Source organism: Chiloscyllium plagiosum, unplaced genomic scaffold (genome assembly GCF_037043375.1).
Source record: "Chiloscyllium plagiosum isolate Xiang-an unplaced genomic scaffold, Cpla_swu_hap1 HiC_scaffold_4, whole genome shotgun sequence".
Taxonomy (NCBI): Eukaryota; Metazoa; Chordata; class Chondrichthyes; order Orectolobiformes; family Hemiscylliidae; genus Chiloscyllium; species Chiloscyllium plagiosum.
The window spans coordinates 147,811,938-147,831,315 of NW_028270142.1; the positions used below are offsets into that span (position 1 = coordinate 147,811,938).

Below are 19,378 nucleotides of genomic sequence, written 5' to 3' on the forward strand. Positions count from 1 at the left end.
TGGTGGGAGAACGTGGGGAGAGTTTAGTTAGCAAGGGACAGTGTACTGGGGGTCAGGTGTTGGAGCTGGACTTGGTAGAGGGGAGGGATAGAGAGTCTGTTTGCGGTTCCGTAGGCAGGTGCTGAGGAAGGAGATGTGGCTGTGCGGTTCCGTAGGCAGGGATAGAGAAGAAGGTTGTGTGTTGGGGTGACAGCAGAGGGCTGATGGGTGAGTTAAGTTGGAGAGGCTGGCTGGGATTAGAATGGAGTAAAGATGATGAGGGACAGGTGGGGCTGGTGTGGGATGGAGATGGACCAAGGGCTTCTATCTAGGTATTGCATCATGATGAGGCAGAATGTGCTATGGGTGTGCTTGTATTTGCAAGGGGGCTGGGGAAGATAATGGTTTACTGGGCACATGATGATTGTAGATTTAAGGACTCACCTGTCCAAGTGTGATGGAGATATTCGCCAAAGACCTGTAGCAGTGCAGAAAGAAATCATTACTTGACCAAGTCAGATAAATAAAGATATTAGGGCAGAGGTTTGGATATACCCAGTGAAAATACCACAGCTAAGAATTTGGAGCTGATTTGTTATGAGCACTGAAATCTCTCATTGATATCACCATAGGTCAGGAACAGGGACCCAGAGCTTACTTCTCATTTCCCGCCCAACTCTGTTTATTGTGTTTTAGGTAGAGGCCACACCCATTAACCAAATGGAGCTGGACTTGGTAGAGCACAGTAGTGGCAGATAAAATCATGACCTTAGATTAACCAAATGGTCTATTGTAAATTTAACCTGCAGAGCATCTTTCATCAGTTCTTCAGTGGAGTCTTATCTAAGACATGGATACAGTTTCAAAAGAGCTCCCTCTACTCTTTTAAATGGAAAGTAAAGCTCCCTCGACACTGAAACAACTCCAACACCAGCCACCCTTTACTTAGAGAGTCCTTGACACTGATCCAGCTCCCAGAGTAGTCAGAACCTCTGATACTCTTGTTTATATGTCAGCCAGGGCTCCCTGATTGGACTAGATTAACCACCTCAGTCAAGGAACTCATTCTATGAGGTCCACCTGGTTGACCTCGTTACAATCACTACAGACACTGTTCCCATCAAACACCCCCCAGGTCAGGGACAGCATGAGGTTACACAAAGTCAGGCTTCCTCTGCATTGTCGCCATCAAACATTCCCAGGACAGGGATGTAGAGGGTTTGGATACAGAGTAAAGCTTTCCCTACAATGTTCACGTTAAACATTCTCAGAGCAGATACAGCACAGTCTGAGATACAAAGTAAAGCTCCCACCAGTCTGGGACCGCAGTTGAACAGATAAAACAGACTCTTCCACTCAGACCAAGTTATTGGTTTGAATCCAGGCCCCTGAGGAAGAAAGAAGCCTGCAATCATGCTCTGGTTATGGAAAATAGGAAACATTAATTCATGCCTGTCTCTCTAAGATCAACTCAGCTAGTTTCACTTTCACTCCCTTTTCCTGGAACTCTGCAATGTTTCCCTCATCAGATCATAGTCCAATTCTCATTCTAAGGTCATGATTTTATCTGCCACTACTGTGCTCTAAAGCAGTCTATTCCAGATCTTAACCATTTGCTGTTCATAGAATTCATCATGTCATCATTACTTATTTTGACAATCACCTTAAATCAGTGCCCTCTGGTTCTCAATCCTTTTGTCAAAAAGGATGGCTCTTTCCACCTACTCATTCAGACTCCTCTTGCTTCCAAATGTCTCTTCAAGTTTCCTCTCAACTTTCTCTCTTCCACTGAAACCCATCCAAGCTTCTCCAATCTATCCAGATAAACAAGGACCTTCTTACTTGTAAACATTCTGATAAATCTTTTCTGCATCCTATCCAATTCTTCCTCAAGCACATGCTGAGAATGAGCCACTATATTCCAGCTGAAGCTAAATCAGCGTTTTACACTGGCTTAACACAGAACTTCCTTGCTTTTGAATTTATTGTTGCAAAATCCAGGATTCCAAATCCTACTTAGACCACTTTCTCAGCCTGTCCTGTCACCGACAATGATCTATGCACATATACCCGGTGCCTCTGCTCTGGCACCCTCTCTCCTTTATAAAGCTATGCTTTACTTTACATTGTCTCTTCAGGTTTTCCCTGTCAAAATACACACTTCTTTCCATTACATTTCATCTGTCACTTGTCTGCATATTTCAACAGCTTGTCCATGTCCATTTGATATTTACCTAGTTTATGCTTTACATATTTTGCTCTAATTTTTAGCCTAGGAATTAAAGTTTAACAGCAGAAAAATATGATAAATGCAACTGAAGCAACTTGTAGTCCAGTGCATTTAAAAGGAGAGTGCCATGTTGCTTTAAGAGCAAAACAGCTAGTAAACTAAAACAAATGGAATTCTGGATTTGCGAGTGTGTCACAACACCTGAAACAAATAACAAGTCAGAACCTTATAGTGTAATGCTCCTACCTCAGGGCCAGCAGACCCAGGTCCAAGACCCATCTACTCCCTAACCAGGCCATTAGGGCTTCAGGAGACGAACCAGGAGGTAATAGCTCCTTGCTATGGAAGAAGGGCTAAAAGGAACACTTGAGAGCTACTGACAGTACAGTGTGTCTTTCTCCCTTGTGGTAGCGCACCTTGAGTAGACATAACCCATCTCCCTGTAAAATATAGTGTCTTGTTCCATTTACCTATCAATGTAATTCCAACTTAGCTGGACCAGATCAATTTCACTGATTGACACCAGACCTTCACTAGCTGTTTTTAAACTTTAGTCTGCTCTGAATAATTTTCCACAGCGAATCTAAACCTCATGATACAATGATCACAAGTCCTTAAATGTAACAAATAATTGATCCACCTCACTCCACAGAATTGGTCCAGCAATATTTTCTTTCTGATAGAACCAGACACGTCGATCTAAGTTTTCTGATTATACTTCAGAAACTCTTACCCTCACTGCCCTTTACAAGGTTCCCATCTCAGTCAATACTATTGCCTCTTCTGAAAACACTGACACTCACCCTTTTTTGCTTGAACTGCATTGGAACTGAGGCCCAATCCAGTGACAACAAAGTATCGTAGTAATCCTGAGGCCTAGGCTATTGTTCTAGGGACTGGGGTTCACAGCCCACCACGGCAGCTGTGGAACTTAAATTCAGAAATAAATCTGCAACTTCCAGCCAGAACCATCAATGGCACCATGAAGCTACCATCAATTATTGTGAATACCCACCTGGTCTACTATTATCCTTTACAGGAGGATGTCTGCCATCCTTCCCCGGTCTGGCGAAATGTGAGACCCACCGAAACGCGGTCAACTTTTAACTACCCTCTGAAATGGCCTAACAAGCCATTTAAAATTGTCCAGAGGTAACATACAGCTCAAGGGTAATCAGAGATGGGCAACAAATGCTGCCCTTGCCAGTGACACCCACATCAAATAAAAGACTAAAGTCAACAAAATTACCCACTGCCCTGAAATTCCCATTTGTTAATGGAATCACTTGGTCTGCTCACCTCTATAGACAGCAGGCACTGTGACAACCCACCCTCCTTGTCCAATGCCCCCTAACCAACTGACCTCTGCACAGTCTGTGTAGCCACCAGGAAGGACATCAAATCTCCAGCTCGCAGCTGCTCCTTCGCCAGCATCATTCCACTGACACAGATGGTACCCAGCACTACGCCTGCAAGGGGTAGGCATATTTATTATGTTACCACAATCAACAGACTTATATCCGCAACAAACATCAACAACTCGTATCAAATCAGTGCTTTTAACCTGAAATGTCACTAACAGTTTTTCTCTTCACAGATGCTGCCCAACAGGTTGTAAATTGCCAGCATTTTCAGTATTAATTTTATATGGAAGAGCGGAATTGTACCTTTGTAATCTCTTCCAGACTACTTTTAATCTGTAATCCATCCAGGTGTGGACTTTTATCCCTTCTAAATTAATTAGTTTGTTAATGATTATTCCCCTTCCCAACAATCTATGTCCAAGTATCTTTTTTTGATTGTTCCTTCTAATTTCATGTCCACTTTTGTTAGTCTCCCTGTAATTTCTGAGGCAAAGTAATTGCTCATGACATAGAATTTGTTGTAGAGTAGTGGGCAGCACTCCGAGTCATGAGGTTATTGGTTCAAAGCCCATTCCAGGATGTGACCCAGGGTGCAGTGCTGCACTGTCAGAGATACCTGTCTTTCGTACAAGCCATTAAACTGAGGCCTCTGCTGCCTGGTCAGATACATGGAAAAAATCCTGGGATTCAAATTGGAAGGAGAGCAGGAGAGACATTACCAACATCACCAAAAAAAATTATCCACATATTCTCACATTGTGGTCTTTCCCACATTCCAACAGTGACTATACTTCATTAGTCAAAGCATTTTGAGACGTCTGGGGACACGAAAAGTGCTACATAAATGGGAGTCTTCTGTTCTTTTCTTTATTAATATTCCTGCCATTGAACTGTCGAAAAAGCTGACCTTTTTAGGGCAGACTTCTACCTTGATTTTTCTTTGGTCATCTATGTTTCTATGGATTATGATTTCCTTCATATCCCTTGCCCAGCTGTCTGCCTCCTCTTTCTCACTGTCTGTCAAATTCTAATGGCGTGGTCTTTACAGCCCTGCACACACAACTCACCCCCACAATCACCCCACCCCCAACCCACCTCAGCACCCCCACTCTTTACCCCACTCTCCACCCCAGACGTACTTTTGGGCGACACAAAGAGAATAGATAGCAGGAGAGTACCTCATGGTCTTGCTCCCACTGACTTGATGCCCGAGTATGTTAGACCAGCGGAGTGTTGACATCAACATCCAGCTACCATTTATTACAAATTCACAAGCAGTTGAGCTTGTTAACAAACTAAACGCCAACACGATAATATAGTTGGCATGTGTAGGCTCTTGTGATGCAGTGGTAGTGTCCCTATCTCTGGGTCAGAGGCCTGTTTTCAAAGCCCACCTGCTCCAGAAGTATGCCAAAATTTGTCTGAACTGGTCAATTAAAAATATCAACAACTAAGTGCTGGAGAAACATGACAGGTCTGGCAGCATCTGTAGAGAGATAAACAGAGAGAATGTTTCAAGTTCAGTGACCTTTCATCAGAAGTTGGGACACTATAGCCACGGTCTATCGAGGGATAAAGAATGACATTGCTCACTGCCAGCAGCAGCACGCTATTGTGGGGTGTCCTTGTTGAGTATCAATCAGGTGTGACACGGACTTTGCTTCCAAGAAAGGGATGATGAGAAATAACCCTCCACCCCCTGAAAACTGATGCCTTTCCTCAGTCTTGTTCCACACCCACTCTCTCAATAGCTGTTTCTGATACACAGAGGCATTCGGTCTCTCTCTTTCTGCATGTTTTGCAATCTCTCTCTTCTCGTTCTTTCTCTTTCCCCTGTTGAGGTGAGTAAAATGCCAGTCACTTACAGTTTAATGAAAAGTTGGATAATCCCTGGAAGATGCCAATTCCGAATCCCAGGATCTGACTCATGCTGCTGGCTTCATCCACCTCTTGAGAGAAAAAACTGCCAACACATAAATAATATCAGCTGTCTGATCATCAGCTCCAACAATAATGGTTACATTTCTGGACTAGTAATCCAGGGGCCATGATTACTGACTTGGATGTACAACTTCAAATCTCACCATGGCAACTGGGAAATTTAAATCCATTTAATTTAATAAGCCTGAAGTATTGCTAGTCTAAGTAATAGTGGCCATATCAACTACCATCAGTTGAAAACCAGAAGAACTGCAGATGCTACAAACCAGAAACCAAAGCAGAAGTTGCTGGAAAAGCTCAGCAGGTCAGGCATCATCTGTGAATAGAAATCAAAGCTAATGTTTCGGATCCGGTCCGGTGACCCTTCCTCAGAACTACCGTCAGCCCACCTGGTTCAGTGACGAACGAAAGCTACTGTCCTTACATGGTCTGGCCTACATGTGACTTCAGATCCACAGCAACATACTTGCTACCCTCTGAAGTGATCTGGAAATAGTGAAGACTGCAGATGCTGGAGAGTCAGAGTGGGGCTGAAACAAGCACAGCAGGTCAAGCAGTATCAGGGGAGAAGAGGAGTTGATGTTTCAGGTCTGCTCCTTCCACAGGTACTGTGCTGTTTCCAGGTGTGCGTATGTGTACTCTCATTGCAACTCCTGTATGGCCTGTGTGTGTATTCTCATTGGCCATTCCTGTATGGCCTGTGTGTGTGTCTATGTCTGCCAGTTCCTGCACTTTTACAGTGTGCTTAGGTGAATCTGCAACAGCAGTATTCCAGCCCACTGAGAAAGGAGGCGCTTCTACATCTGGTTGGTGCAATGAGGTAGGCCAAGCAGAGCAACTGGCAATGGGAGAACATTTAAGGGATGATGATCATGAGGGTTAAGTGGCTGTGGAAAAGGATGACAAACAATACAGAACAAAACTAATAAGCCAATATCAACATGGTAAGAATGGATCTGGGTTGAATTAATAGAGTTAAATGGGTTTCACAGGAAAATTTACATGGGTTACCTTTAAAGAAGGGGTGGTCCAAACATAGTCAAAAGAGCAAAATCACGCTTGAAAGGGAAAGGTTGCGCAAAGAGCTCCCTGGATTACAAAAATGATAGATATTATGATTTTAAAAAGTATAATAGAAGTATGCTAACGACAGATGTCAAGCAGAAAATATAATTAGAATTGGTCTGAATCTCAAAGGCTAGGTGTTTGGCGGGGGGGGGGGGGGGGGAAAGAGAAGGAGTGAAAAGGAACTAAGAGAAGCAAAGAGGGAGTATAACAAGAGACTGGCAGTTAACATAAAAGAGAATTTCAAAATCTTCTTCAGGCATACAAACAGTAAAAGGGTGGTCATGGGAGGAGTGGAACCAAAACAGACATGGAAGCTGTGTTAAATAAATGTTTGCATCCAACTTTACCAGAGAGGAAGATGCTGACCAGGCCACAATGGGAGATAATGCAGTCACTATAAGAGTTTAAAATCTACAGGATAAGATATTGATTGGCTAGTTGTACTTCAACCGGACAAGATTTTGGATTTCAATCATAACATCATTCAGATGAGACAATTTCGCCCATCAAGCCTATACAGTCAAAACTATGCTAAATCCAGCACTAGATCCATAGTTTGAATGTTATGACATTTTCAAGTGGTTAAACATGTATCTTTAAAGAATGTGAGGTTACCCACCTCAAATACCCTCCCAGGCAATGTGTTCCAGAACCCTACCACCCTCTGGATGAGATTGGTAAAAGAAGCAAAAGTGATACAAGGAAAACATTTTGATGCAACAAATGGCTAGGGTTTAGAATGCTGCCTGAAAACTGTACTGGAGGCAGGGTCAAGTCATGTACAGAGGACCTCCAATTTACAAATGTCTGACTTATAAAAGCTTGTACTTATGAACACTCTCTCATACAGGAGTGTAATTTTAAAGGTCCAACACATAAATGTTTCCTGTGCTTATGAAGGACTAAGTTAAGTCCTGCATTGTTCCAAGTTGCTTACAAAGCAACTTGCAAATGGACTCCAGAACAGAAGAGATTTACAAAATTTCAAGATGGAATTAGATGGTTGTTTTGGAAGGAATAATGTGCATGATTATGGAGGGGAGGTGGGAGAACGTTGCTAAATGAGTTGTTCACTGGGGGGAGATAGTAAGAACTGCAGATGCTGGAAAACAGAATTGATAAAAAGTGGAGCTGGAAAAGGACAGGCAGCATCAGAAAATCAGGAAAGTCAACTTGATGAAGGGTCCCAACCCAAAATGTCAACTTGCTTGCTCCTCCGATGCAGCCTAATCTGCTGTGCCTTTCCAGCTCCACTTTTCATTGCCTGCTCACTCGGAGGGATGGTGTAAACACGATGAACCAAGTGTGAGCTGCAGAGAGTGAAACGCTGAGTGTTGAGGTGAGTATGGGAGTTTCAGGGAGAGAGGTATTGCTGTGTTTTATTTCCCTTATTATCCTCACAGGTCCAGTGGGAGCAAGAATAGACCAGATGCAACAGTTCAGAAAATGAGTAGGACCATCAAGTGCAGCTGATTGGTGAACAAGTCATGGTGGACATTTCCAGTTATTATTTTGTAAGTCTTTGTTTAAGCAATGGTAGGGACTTATTTGTTTAGCTTTCTTAAAAAAAAGTCTTCTAAAATGTTGAAACTTGAAAGAGTTCAGTCAGAGCTCCAAGCCATGGTTTGCTCCTCTTGCTCCATGTCGAAGGCTGACCACATTTCCTGTGCCCAAAGCCAGGCTTGCATAGGAAGTGTGTCCAGCTGCAGCTCCTGCAAGCTCAGGTTCCAGAGCTGGAACAGTGGCTGGGGACACTGTAAAGTACCCACGTGTCTGAGAGCATTGTGGACAGCACATTTAGAGAAGTGATCACACTGTGGATAAAGGCACCTGAAGAAGGAAGGGAATGGATAATCACCAGGCAGTCCAACAGAAACAGGCAGGCAGTTCAGAAATCCCCTGGGGTTCCACTCACAAAGTGGTTTTCCATATTGAAGACAGAGGAAAGCATTGGTTCTGACAGCAAGTATACACAAAGCCAAGCTTCTTGGACCACAAGCAGCCTGTCTGTACAGCAGGGAACAAAAAGAGGAAGGGTAATAGTAATAGGGGATTCTGTAGTGAGGGGAATGTATTGATTGTAATGAGGTCAGCCAGCTAGACCTCATAGAATTTGAGTTCCCTGCTTTGACCAGAGTTACAGCCCCAGGGAGCCCTGGCTGACAGATATAAACAGGAGTGTCAGGCATCCTGTTCACTCAGAGAGCTGGACCAATATCAAGGATTTTCCACGTCTGAACAAAAGGCGATTTTGGTGGTGGGTTACTGGCCTCTGTGGAGTGGGGGGACATGTTCCTGAAGAAACTTGCTTGCAACAGTTGTCTTTGAATTGGGCTAAGCATTTCTGGCATCATGCTGTTATTTGGGAAGACTGTTGTTGAAGACGGGGTCCAGTATGTTGAAAGAATACAATATATTTTCTGGGCAAATGATATTGGGACAGATGAAAAGCAATGATGAATTCTTCTGACAGCTTGTGGAGGTGCTTTTTTTTTGGTCATTAGGAGACTAACTTTCCCTGAGGCACCAGATACTAAAACCTTTCAAGATTTAGTTAACGAATATTATGACCCCTGATTTGGAGATGCTATTGTTTTTACTTGGCAATTCGAGAACCGGGGAATCTGTATTGGGATTTTTAACTGGGTTAAGTCTATTGGCAGAGGCGTGTGACTTTGGCTTAACTCTTAACGAGCTGAGAGACTAGTTGATATGTGGGATTAATGATATAACCATGCAAAAGCTGAAGTCCAAATGGACATCAAACAGACATTACAACTGGATTTATCAATGGAAATTGCAGCAAGTGGACTATATGAATTTCAGGGTATTCCAATAGATGTGGACCCCCTCACCAGTCTGACTGAGCTTGGGGAACACCACTTGAGTGAAGGCAATTACACAGCCTCACTCAGGACATATCCTGAACCAACACTGCCCCCCACACTCCCAGAAACCCGTCCAACCCCTTTACCCACACCCCAGAACCGTGTCCAACTTTCTCTCAGCCCACAGCAAAACTCCAAAACAAAGCCAAGCCTCGGCTAAAGGTTAAAGGTTTCTTCAGGATCTTGGTCGGCAAGCCATCGTAGTTACTGCTATGTGAACTTGAGACAGCAGGGAGTCCAACTAGACCTGAATGGAGTAATGGAAATCATAAGCCAATATCCAGGAGAGTGCATGGAAAGGCCACCTACATCCGATTTGGAATAGTTACATTGGTTCTGATTGTTTAGCAATATCCAATCAAATTAAACCTCTGATTAAATGGTTACCCAGTTCTCATGGAGTTGATACCAGTATGGCTGTTTCAGAGATTACAGAGCCAATCTTTAACAAAATTCGCTGTGGACACCAATCCTTAATTTTGCAAAAGACCTCATCTAGACTGAGAACCTATACCAGGAAACCATTACAGACTAAGGGTGCAACTTCATTTCCGGTGTCTTATGGGAAACAGTTAGTTCAGTTACCATTGACTGTAGTAAAAGGCTTCAGCCCAAGCTTGATGGGGTGAAATTGGCTGAGAAAGATTCACCTAAATTAATTTGACACTTTTCAACCAGAAAATGGCTGCCTGATTGAAGTCCTCATTAAATACCCAGAAGTTCTAGGGATTACTAAAAGGAGCCAAGGCCACCTTGCATGTTCACCAAAAAGCAATTCCATGATTCTGCAAGGACCACCCAGTGGTATTTGCCTTACGGACACAAGTTGAGGCAAAAATCAGGAGGCTGGAAAGCGAGGGAATCATCAAACCAGCCCTGTTTGCAGAATGGGCCAGATGGGCTGGTTCTCCTTTGTGGGGATTTTAAACCCTGTCTACATGTGACATAAACTTAAACTAATAAACTTCCTGAACCCTTAGGTGTATTTGTTCTACAATCTTGAGCCAGAGAACAGACCAGTGAGTCTCACGTCTGTGGTAGGGAAACATAGTTCATTGAAATTTGCATCACATGTAGACAGGGTGGTTAAGGCGTTTAGCATGCTTATTCTCATTGCTCAGACCTTTGATACAAAGGAATTGTGACATCATGTTGAGTTTGTACAGGACATTAGTGAGGCCTCTTCTGAAATACTGTGTCCAGTTCTGTCACCCTGTTATAGGAACATTATTATTAAGCTGGAAAAAATTCTGAAGGAGAGTACCTATCTCCACTTGGATAGGCAAGGCTTGATCAGACCTGTCAGAGAAAGGTCATGCCTAACAAATTGATTGGTTTTTTTTAAGGTGGTGATCAGGCACGTAAAAGAGGGTAGTGCAGTTGATAAAGTTTATATGGACTTCAGCATAGCCTTTGACAAAGTTCCACATAGGACTTATCAGGAAGACACATGGGATACAGGGTTATTTGATAGAGTGGATTCAACATTCTCTCAATTGTAGGAGACAGAGTGATGACAGAAGGCTGCTTTAATGACTGGAAGTCAGTGTCCAGTAGGGTACACAGGGGTCCGTGCTGGGTCCCCTATTAGTCATCATTTTATATAATTGGCATTGATGACTGTGGGTGGGGGTGATGCTGATTAGTTAGTTTGCAGATCACACAAAGATTGGACGAGTGGTTAACAGTTAAGTTGAATGTCTTGGGCTACAAGAAGATTTGAAAGAGGATTGTGAAATGGGCAGATAACTGTCAGATGTAATTCAATCCTGAAAAGTGTGAGATGATACATGTTGGAAGGAGTAATTTGACAAGAAAGTATTTAATGAATGACATGATACGAGGAAGTTCTGTGGAACAAAGGGACCTTGGTGTGTTTGTCCATCGATCTCTAAAGGTGAAAGGGCATGTTAGCAGGATGGTGAAAAAGGCACATGGGAAACTTGCCTTTATCAATCGAGGCAGAGATTACAAGAGCAGGGAAGTTATGATGCTACCTGGGATGGAAAATGTAAGTTATGAGGGAAGGTTAGTTAGGCTCAGGGTGATTTGATTGAGGTGTACAAGATTGAGGGACATGGATAAAGAGCAGCTATTCTGCTTAGGTAAACAGTCAGTTGCGAAAGGACATGAGTCACAGAAGGTTTGGCGGGGGGAAGTGGGAGAGAGATTGGAGAATGTGAGGAAGAACATTATTAACCCAGAGGGTGTTGACAGTCCGAAATATACTGCCTGGGAGGTGGTAGATGCCTCACATCATCTAAAAAAATTTCTTTGGATATGTACTTGCTATGTCGTAGCGTTCAAGGCTATGGGCCAAATGCTACTAAATGGGATTAGGTTAAAGGTCAGGTATTTTTCACGTGTCGGTGCAGATTTAATGAGCAGAAGGACTTCTTCTGCACTCTATAATTCTATGATGACCTTCTTCCTCACTAATAATTCCGTGATCCTGTCTGGATTCTGTTGCAACTGTACTTCTGCTACTTACTTAATTTCCAGATCTTCCATTGCAAATGCTTTCACTGTCCGTATGTTTCCCAGTGCTTCATCTGCAAGACATGTTGCCTTGGCAATCTGGAAATAATTTGTTAAAACAGTCCTCAAATGACATTCAGTAAAGTCAGAAACCCACTCTATTCAATAACCTACAGTTTGAAACATGAAGAAATCATCAAGCTCTATTTGTGCCACCAACAGTGTTCAATTAACACTACACTGTCAATTTGGATCCAAGCTAAGATAAAATGCCCACAGTTTATCAATGATTCAGTTCCTTCCACCCCCATTGTTACAGATGCTCTCCATGTAAACATGCTCGGCCAATTAACAGCCACCACTCATTTCTTATTAATGTTAAATACATAAATTAACAATTTTAGCAACTTGATGAATTAGATCATATCAACCACTCCTTAAACAGGTTAACAGAGCGCAAGGTTCATATTGGAAATGGCAAAATGCAACTCTGCTGCAAGAAGAATACACTTTCTAAGACTGAAAACATTACCAACAGTGTGAAGCAAGTTTACTCTGCATTTAAACTGGTCAATTTTATGCTGGATCTATATGATGGAGTTATATTATGTTTAATGCATCGACAACATGACCATAAAAATATGATGACACCATCCAAGCTATGTAAACAGCCTGAGCTCTTAAGGCTGCAGCTGCGGAGAGGGAACAAGTTAACATTCGGCATCCAATGTTTCACTTTCCAAAGATTGTTTCAGACCTGGGGTTCCCAGACATTTTGTTCTTATTTCAAATATCCATCATCTGCAGTATTTTGCTTTCATGTAAAGACCACATCTTTTTATTTCCATTATTTTTGGGCTGAGGTCTTAAAAAGGAAGGTCTTAAACCTAAAGGAACATCATGAAGAGAAGGCTCAGTTTTAAATACAATGTTCACTGAACACTGAGCTGTTCCAACATTGCTTTCCCTTGGAACAGTGAGAACAAAAAGGAGACCTCACAGAGCTGATGTATTCTGAACTATTGGAGAACGGCTTGAGAACATTTTGATTGGTTCCTGACCTGTTGACTATGGCTTTTATGGAAATGTGTAGCAAAGACCTACCTAGTCTGCAAACAGAAAATATCAAAAAAAAGTCACCATCTCTACCAGTAACAGCCAATTGCCTTCCACTCATTTTTATCTAAATCCCCATAGCAGGAGTAAAATGCCTTTAAAGACAGTGAAAACACTAATTCTCAACCAATGAATGAAGAGAGCGTAAGCGTATAAAACGTCTTTATTGACAGCAAAGAACTTAAAAGGAATTTAAAGAAAAACAAAGAAACTCAAATCTTGTGCTCCAGGCTAGGCCTATTGAACCGCGTTTCCCTTATCTATCTTTTTCCACCCTTAATATCCATGTCATAGAGTTATAGAGGTGTACAGCACAGAAACTGACCCTTCAGTCCAACTTGCCCATGCTGACCGGATATCCTAAATTAAGTTAGTCCCAGTTACCAGCATTTGGTCCATTTCCCTCTCAACCCTTCATATACCCAACCTCTTGTCTGTCTGTTCAGGAAGGGGGTAATTTAAGAGCGATAGAGTTTTAGGTATAGAGTGTTATAAGTCAGCAATTCTTATTTCCTGATTGCCATTGGTTAAAGACAATTTTTTAATAATACATAGTTAATTTCTTGTTAAGTACAGAAACTTGAATGCTTTCTTTTAACCTGAGTTTGTAAATCAAGTAAATTGTGGACTTGAGGTATGTAAGTAAATGTTTTCACACTTGTAACCACTCTGGGCATAGTTGTTCCTGATTTCTGGTGCACTACCCTCAGTGGGGTGTGACACAAGAGAGACTCTGCAAAGGAGCTCTCACCTCCACAGATTTCTCCTGAGAAGCCAGGAGCTGGAGGAAAATAGGGATGAGTATCTCCGGACTCTTAAACAGAGTGAATTATCCAGAGGATGATGTCCACATGTGGCAGCTGTCCACAGAGCAGCTTGTAAGAAATATGTGAAACCTGCATAGGAGTTCGAGAATGATAAGTCAGGATTCAGTTAGAAGCACCACTGTATTCAACACCACTGTGCTGAAATGGCAAAAAAAGGAACAGACTTGTTTGTGGGTGTTTTTCTGTGTAATTTAAGCAACTGTTCTTTGTGTCTGCATGCCAGTGCCCAGAAGCGTTTTGATAACCTTCTGTGCTCTGGTCCTGATGAAGGACTTTTGCCTGAAACGTCGATTTCGAAGCTCCTTGGATGCTGCCTGAACTGCTGTGCTCTTCCAGCACCACTAATCCAGAATCCTATATGTTTATGTTAGTTAATGTTACGTGGTTCATGTGTGTGTCTCTGTATAAAGTTGTAGCAAAATTGGTCTAAGAACGTCATGATGAAGTGTCTGTTTCAGTTGTTGGAAAGCCTTTGCTTTGTTTGACATTAACGGAACTTCTAGGAGGATTCCTCTGGAAAGGTATAACAAGCTCCGACACTCAGGGGCATTTAAAAAAAAGGTGAAGTCTGTCAATTTCCTCCTTATGGCTGTAAGAGGTTTCTATGAAAGTTTTAAAATTTTTATCCAAAGCAAAAGTATTGTTAAATTCAATGAGTGTTGTGGAGATTGGAACTGTGAGTATGTTTCTAATAGTAATAAATGGATGAAAGTTTTAATGTACTTTTAGGTGCATTGAAATAAGAAGTTGCCTGTCTCAGTTTAATACAATGAAAAGTCAAGCTTTGGTCTATTGCATGGTGTAAAGCTCGCAGACTTCTCTTTATTCGGGCTAAAGAGTACAAGGTCCTTCTTGGGAATTAAATTTGTTACATTTCATGAGCTTGGAATAAAAAAAGTCAAACAGGAATGGTAATTACTCAAGCAAATTTTTCAAGGTACAAGCTCCGGAAACATGATTACAAGCCAGAACGATGATTCCAGCATATTCCGATACGCATGTGGGAATTTTTAGTCTGATTAGAAAATTTACACAGTTTTAGCTTTTTAGAAATTAAAAATAGCAAGTGCTAGAAAAACTCATAGCTCCAGTAGCATCTGTGTGGGGAGGCCCAATATGAATCTTTGTTGGAACAGATTTACCCCAAGAAAGTCTCTAGTTCATGGTGACCATTCAGAGAAAAATCACCCACACTCCCTCCACAAAATGGTGAGGAGACAGTCCTTCAATCACAACCTGATTCTCCCATGGGGTTTACAGCCAGAAGGTTGACTAGGGAACCTGGGAGCAGAAAGCGAGGGAGAGAAACATCCTGTAGTTGGAAGATCAGTCAGCAGTGAGGAAAGTCAGTGAGTCTTGGGGAGGGAGTGCCTTTTGCCAAGTGCCAGAAGCTGAGTTCTTGAGATTAAGAGCCAGGAGTAACTACAGGCAGGATGGTACCTTTTGGCTACTGACCTTTTTTTGTCCTCAACCTGTGATTGAATATTGCTGGCTAGACAAGCATTTATTGCCCATCGCGTGCAGCAATTAACAGTCAACCACATTGCTGTGGCCAGACCAGGTAAGGATGGCAGTTTCCTTCCCTAAAGGACATTAGGGAAGGAATGTGGGTGGCACAGTGGGTGGGTGGCACGGTGGCACAGTGGTTAGCACTGCTGCCTCACAGCGCCAGAGACCCGGGTTCAATTCCCGACTCAGGCGACTGACTGTGTGGAGTTTGCACGTTCTCCCCGTGTCTGCGTGGGTTTCCTCCGGGTGCTCCGGTTTCCTCCCATAGTCCAAAGATGTGCAGGTCAGGTGAATTGGCCATGCTAAATTGCCGGTAGTGTTAGGTAAGGGGTAAATGTAGGGGTATGGGTGGGTTGTGCTTTGGCGGGTCAGTGTGGACTTGTTGGGCCGAAGGGCCTGTTTCCACATTGTAATGTAATCTAATTAGTGAACATTTTTCCAACAGTTTCCAGGATTCATGGTCATCATTACATTCTTAACTCCAGACTTTTCAAATTCCACCATCTGCCATGGCAGGATTCAAACCTGGGTCCCTCGAATATTATCTGGGTCTTTGGATTAACAGTTCGGCAATAAAACCACTAAGCCATCTCCTCCTCTTATGAAGGAAAGCCAGAGAAGTAGCTGAAGATTGTTGGGTCCAGAACACCCTCCTGTGGTACTAAGGGCTCTTGTTACAGCAGTGGTTGTGTTTCTATCTCTGGGTTCAAGTCCCCCCTGCTCCAAAAGTAATTAATAACATCTCTGAACAGGGCGATTAGAAATAAATATCCTGAGGAACTCCTGCAGAGATGTCCTGGAGCTGAGATTACCAATCTCCAATAACTGCGACTATCTTCTTTTGTGCTAGAAAGAACTCCAGTTTTGTTTGGGTTCCTTGATGCCACACTCAGTCAAATGCAGCCTTGATGTCAAGGACAGTCACTCTCTCCTTACCTCTAGAATTCAGCTCCTTTGTCCATGTCTGAACCAAGGTTGTAATGAGGTCAGAAGCCAAGTGGCCCTGGCAGAATGCAAATTAAGCATGAGTGAACAGAAAATTTGTTTGCAACAATTGCTTGATAGCACTGTCAACAACCCCTTTCATCGTGATCGAGAGTAGGCTGATGGAGCAGTAACTGACTGGGTTCGATTTATCCTGCTTTTTTGTAGACAGGACATTGGTAGGATAGATGCCAGTCTTGTAACTGTACTGGAGGAGCTTGTCAGGGCCCATAGCCTTTGCAGTGCCTTCAGCTATTTTTGATTTCATTAGTATGTGTAATGCTGGGGACCTCTGGAGGAGGCCGAGATGGAACATCTACTGCTTCTGGCTGAAGGTTGTTGTGAATGTTTCAGCCTTATCTTTTGCACTAATGTGCTGGGTTCCATTATGGAGGATGAGGATATTTGTGGAACCACCTCCTCCATTGAGTTGTTTAATTGCCCATCACCATTCACAACTGGATGTGGCAAGATTGCTGGGCTTAATTCTGATCTGTTGGTTGTGGGATTGCTTAGCTCTGTCCATCACTTGCTGCTCATGCTGCTTGGCATGCAAGTAGTCCTGTTTGGTAGCTTCACCGGGTTGACACCACATTTCTTGGTATGCCTGGTGCTGCTCCTGGCATGACCTCTTGCAGCAGGTTGATACCCTAACTTGTTGGTAATGGTCGAGTGGGGGAGATAAACTGGGCCATGAGGTTACAGACTGTGCTGGAGTAAAATTCTGCTGCTGTTGATCGCCCACAGTGCCTCATGGATGCCCAAACTTGAGTTACTGGTTCGAGGTCTGTTCCCTTTATAAAGGTGATAATGCCACACAATACGGGATGGTATTCCCATGGAGGAAATTCATTTTAACAAAGACAAGTAATACGACCCTCAATGGGCTCATCACCACATTCTTCAGAGAAAACATAGGTGAGTAATAAATATTGGTCTAGCCATCAATATGTACATCTTGAGAAGGAATCAAAAGGAATATCCAATGGTCTCTCCTGTACTTCATTAAACCCAGGTACTGATTTGTAGCAAGTTCCATCCTCCCATTCAATCTGACTGATTCCCTAGTCCCTCAGCTGCATCTTTGAATTTGATTAACCTACTCCCAGTCCCCTTCACTTTGTACTTGCTGAATACTTTGCAAATAATCATACAAACATTCACTCTCTCTAGTTTACCTGTTCCTGTGCCTTTTGGGAAAGTTTCCGAAGGTACGAGCCTATATACGCTCCAGTTCCAACGAGAAATGGCATCACCAGACACATTAGACTCGTTAGCTTTGGCGACACCAAGTAGAGAGAAACCAAACAGCCAATTGTCTGAGTGACACTCTTCAAACCCTAGAGTTCAAATCAGAAAAAGCCAGGCAGTTAAAGCACGAAGTAAGAATGTTCAAATGCTTTGATTCACGGTCCCAATCAAACACCGTCAGGACAGAAACAGCACAGGGTTAGATACAGAAAGCTCCTTCTACACTGTTCCCAGCAAACACTTCCAAGACTGTACAGTATTAGTCCTATGGATAGAGTAAACTGCCTCAGCACTGACCCTCCGACAGTGCGGTGCCCCCTCAGCGCTGAAACTCCAACAGTGCGGTGCTCCCTCTGTAGTAATGAAGTGATAAAATAGGGGTTTAAAAAAAAAAGCAACATTACTTATTGGCAACTTTTATAGAAGATTCCTGCAGCCTCACCTGAGAGATTACCAGTTTGAAGGAGGATTTAAACTCCTGAATGTCGTTAGTTAAGCGGCTCACCATCTGGCCTGTTCGAGTGGCATCAAAGAATGCAATGTCCTGCCTGTGATCACAACAGGAAAGGAAAAGGCCCTTGAACTGAAGCAATTCTTCCAATAAATTAATTCATAAATCCACAGACACTCACAGAAATGACGTTCAGCATTGACCTTGTTGGTGGGTGATGAGGTACCAGTCCCCTGTGGGTGGGGTCGGCCGCTCCCCCATGAGCAGGGCAAATCAACCACGAAGGAGCAGAGTACTCCACTCTCCACCCCACAGGCAGGGGTATTTCGCATCCCAAGGGTTGGAAACTCAGCATTCCGAGGGAGTCGAACTCCATTTCCCAGCTTGTCAAATCCCACAAGGATTTCCCACTCTGGGAAGAGAGGGGGATTTCACTTCTGATCCCTCCTCCAGTGCAAGCAACACCTCAACTTCACTTGACTGTCAAAGAAATTTCTGCTCCTGCATCTATATTTCCTTTGAGAATATGTGGCACCCTGCCTACTTCTTCAGGGCAATTAGAGATGTGCAACAAATGCTGGCCTCAGCCATCAAAGAAGAATTAAATGAGCTTGAGTTTTAAAAATGAACAGACACTCTAACCAGCTTATGAAAATGCTCACGCAGGAACAGGAGGTAAAAAATGCTGCCACTCAGCCCCTCAGGTCTGATCTGCCTTTCAATTAGATCATGGCTGATGTGTAGCTCAACCCCATTGACCCAAATTTCTTCCATAACCTTGGTACCTTCACCCAACAACAATTCATCAGGACTGCAGATGCTGGAGACCAGAGTTGAAAAATGTGATGCTGGAAAAACACAGCAGACCAGGCAGCATCTGAGGAGCAGGAGAATCGACGTTTCGGGCATAAGCCCTTCTTTGGGTTTATGCCCGGAACGTTGATTCTCCTGCTCCTCGGATGTTGCCTGGCCTGCTGTGCTTTTCCAGCATCACATTTTTCAACAATTCTTCAGGGTTAGGATTTCTCACCAGTTCGAGATTAGATTCCCTACAGTGCGGAAACAGGCCCTTCGGCCCAACAATGGGCACTTTAGGATGGCCAATTCACCTAACCTGCACATCTTTAGACTGTGGGAGGAAACTGGGGCACCCAGAGGAAACCCGCGCAGACACGGGGAGAATGTGCAAACTCCACGCAGACAGTCGCCCGAGGGTGGAATTGAACCTGTGCTCTGGAGCTGCGAGGCAGCAGTGCTAACCACTGAGCCACCTAACTTTTGCATTTGCAGTC

At 43.2% G+C, this 19,378-nt stretch overlaps 1 protein-coding gene across 1 annotated transcript in view; it reads right to left on the reverse strand.

The window, feature by feature from the left end:
* Positions 1–19,378, reverse strand: part of abcb8 (ATP binding cassette subfamily B member 8) — a 62,297-nt gene that overhangs the window by 21,495 nt on the left and 21,424 nt on the right. The window contains exons 5-10 of the mRNA XM_043687563.2: positions 18,078–18,183; positions 17,563–17,724; positions 11,962–12,047; positions 5,439–5,536; positions 3,573–3,678; positions 424–457 (exon numbers count right to left, since the gene is read on the reverse strand). Coding sequence (XP_043543498.2) covers positions 424–457; positions 3,573–3,678; positions 5,439–5,536; positions 11,962–12,047; positions 17,563–17,724; positions 18,078–18,183 — 592 coding nt within the window. The remainder of the gene's footprint in view (positions 1–423; positions 458–3,572; positions 3,679–5,438; positions 5,537–11,961; positions 12,048–17,562; positions 17,725–18,077; positions 18,184–19,378) is intronic.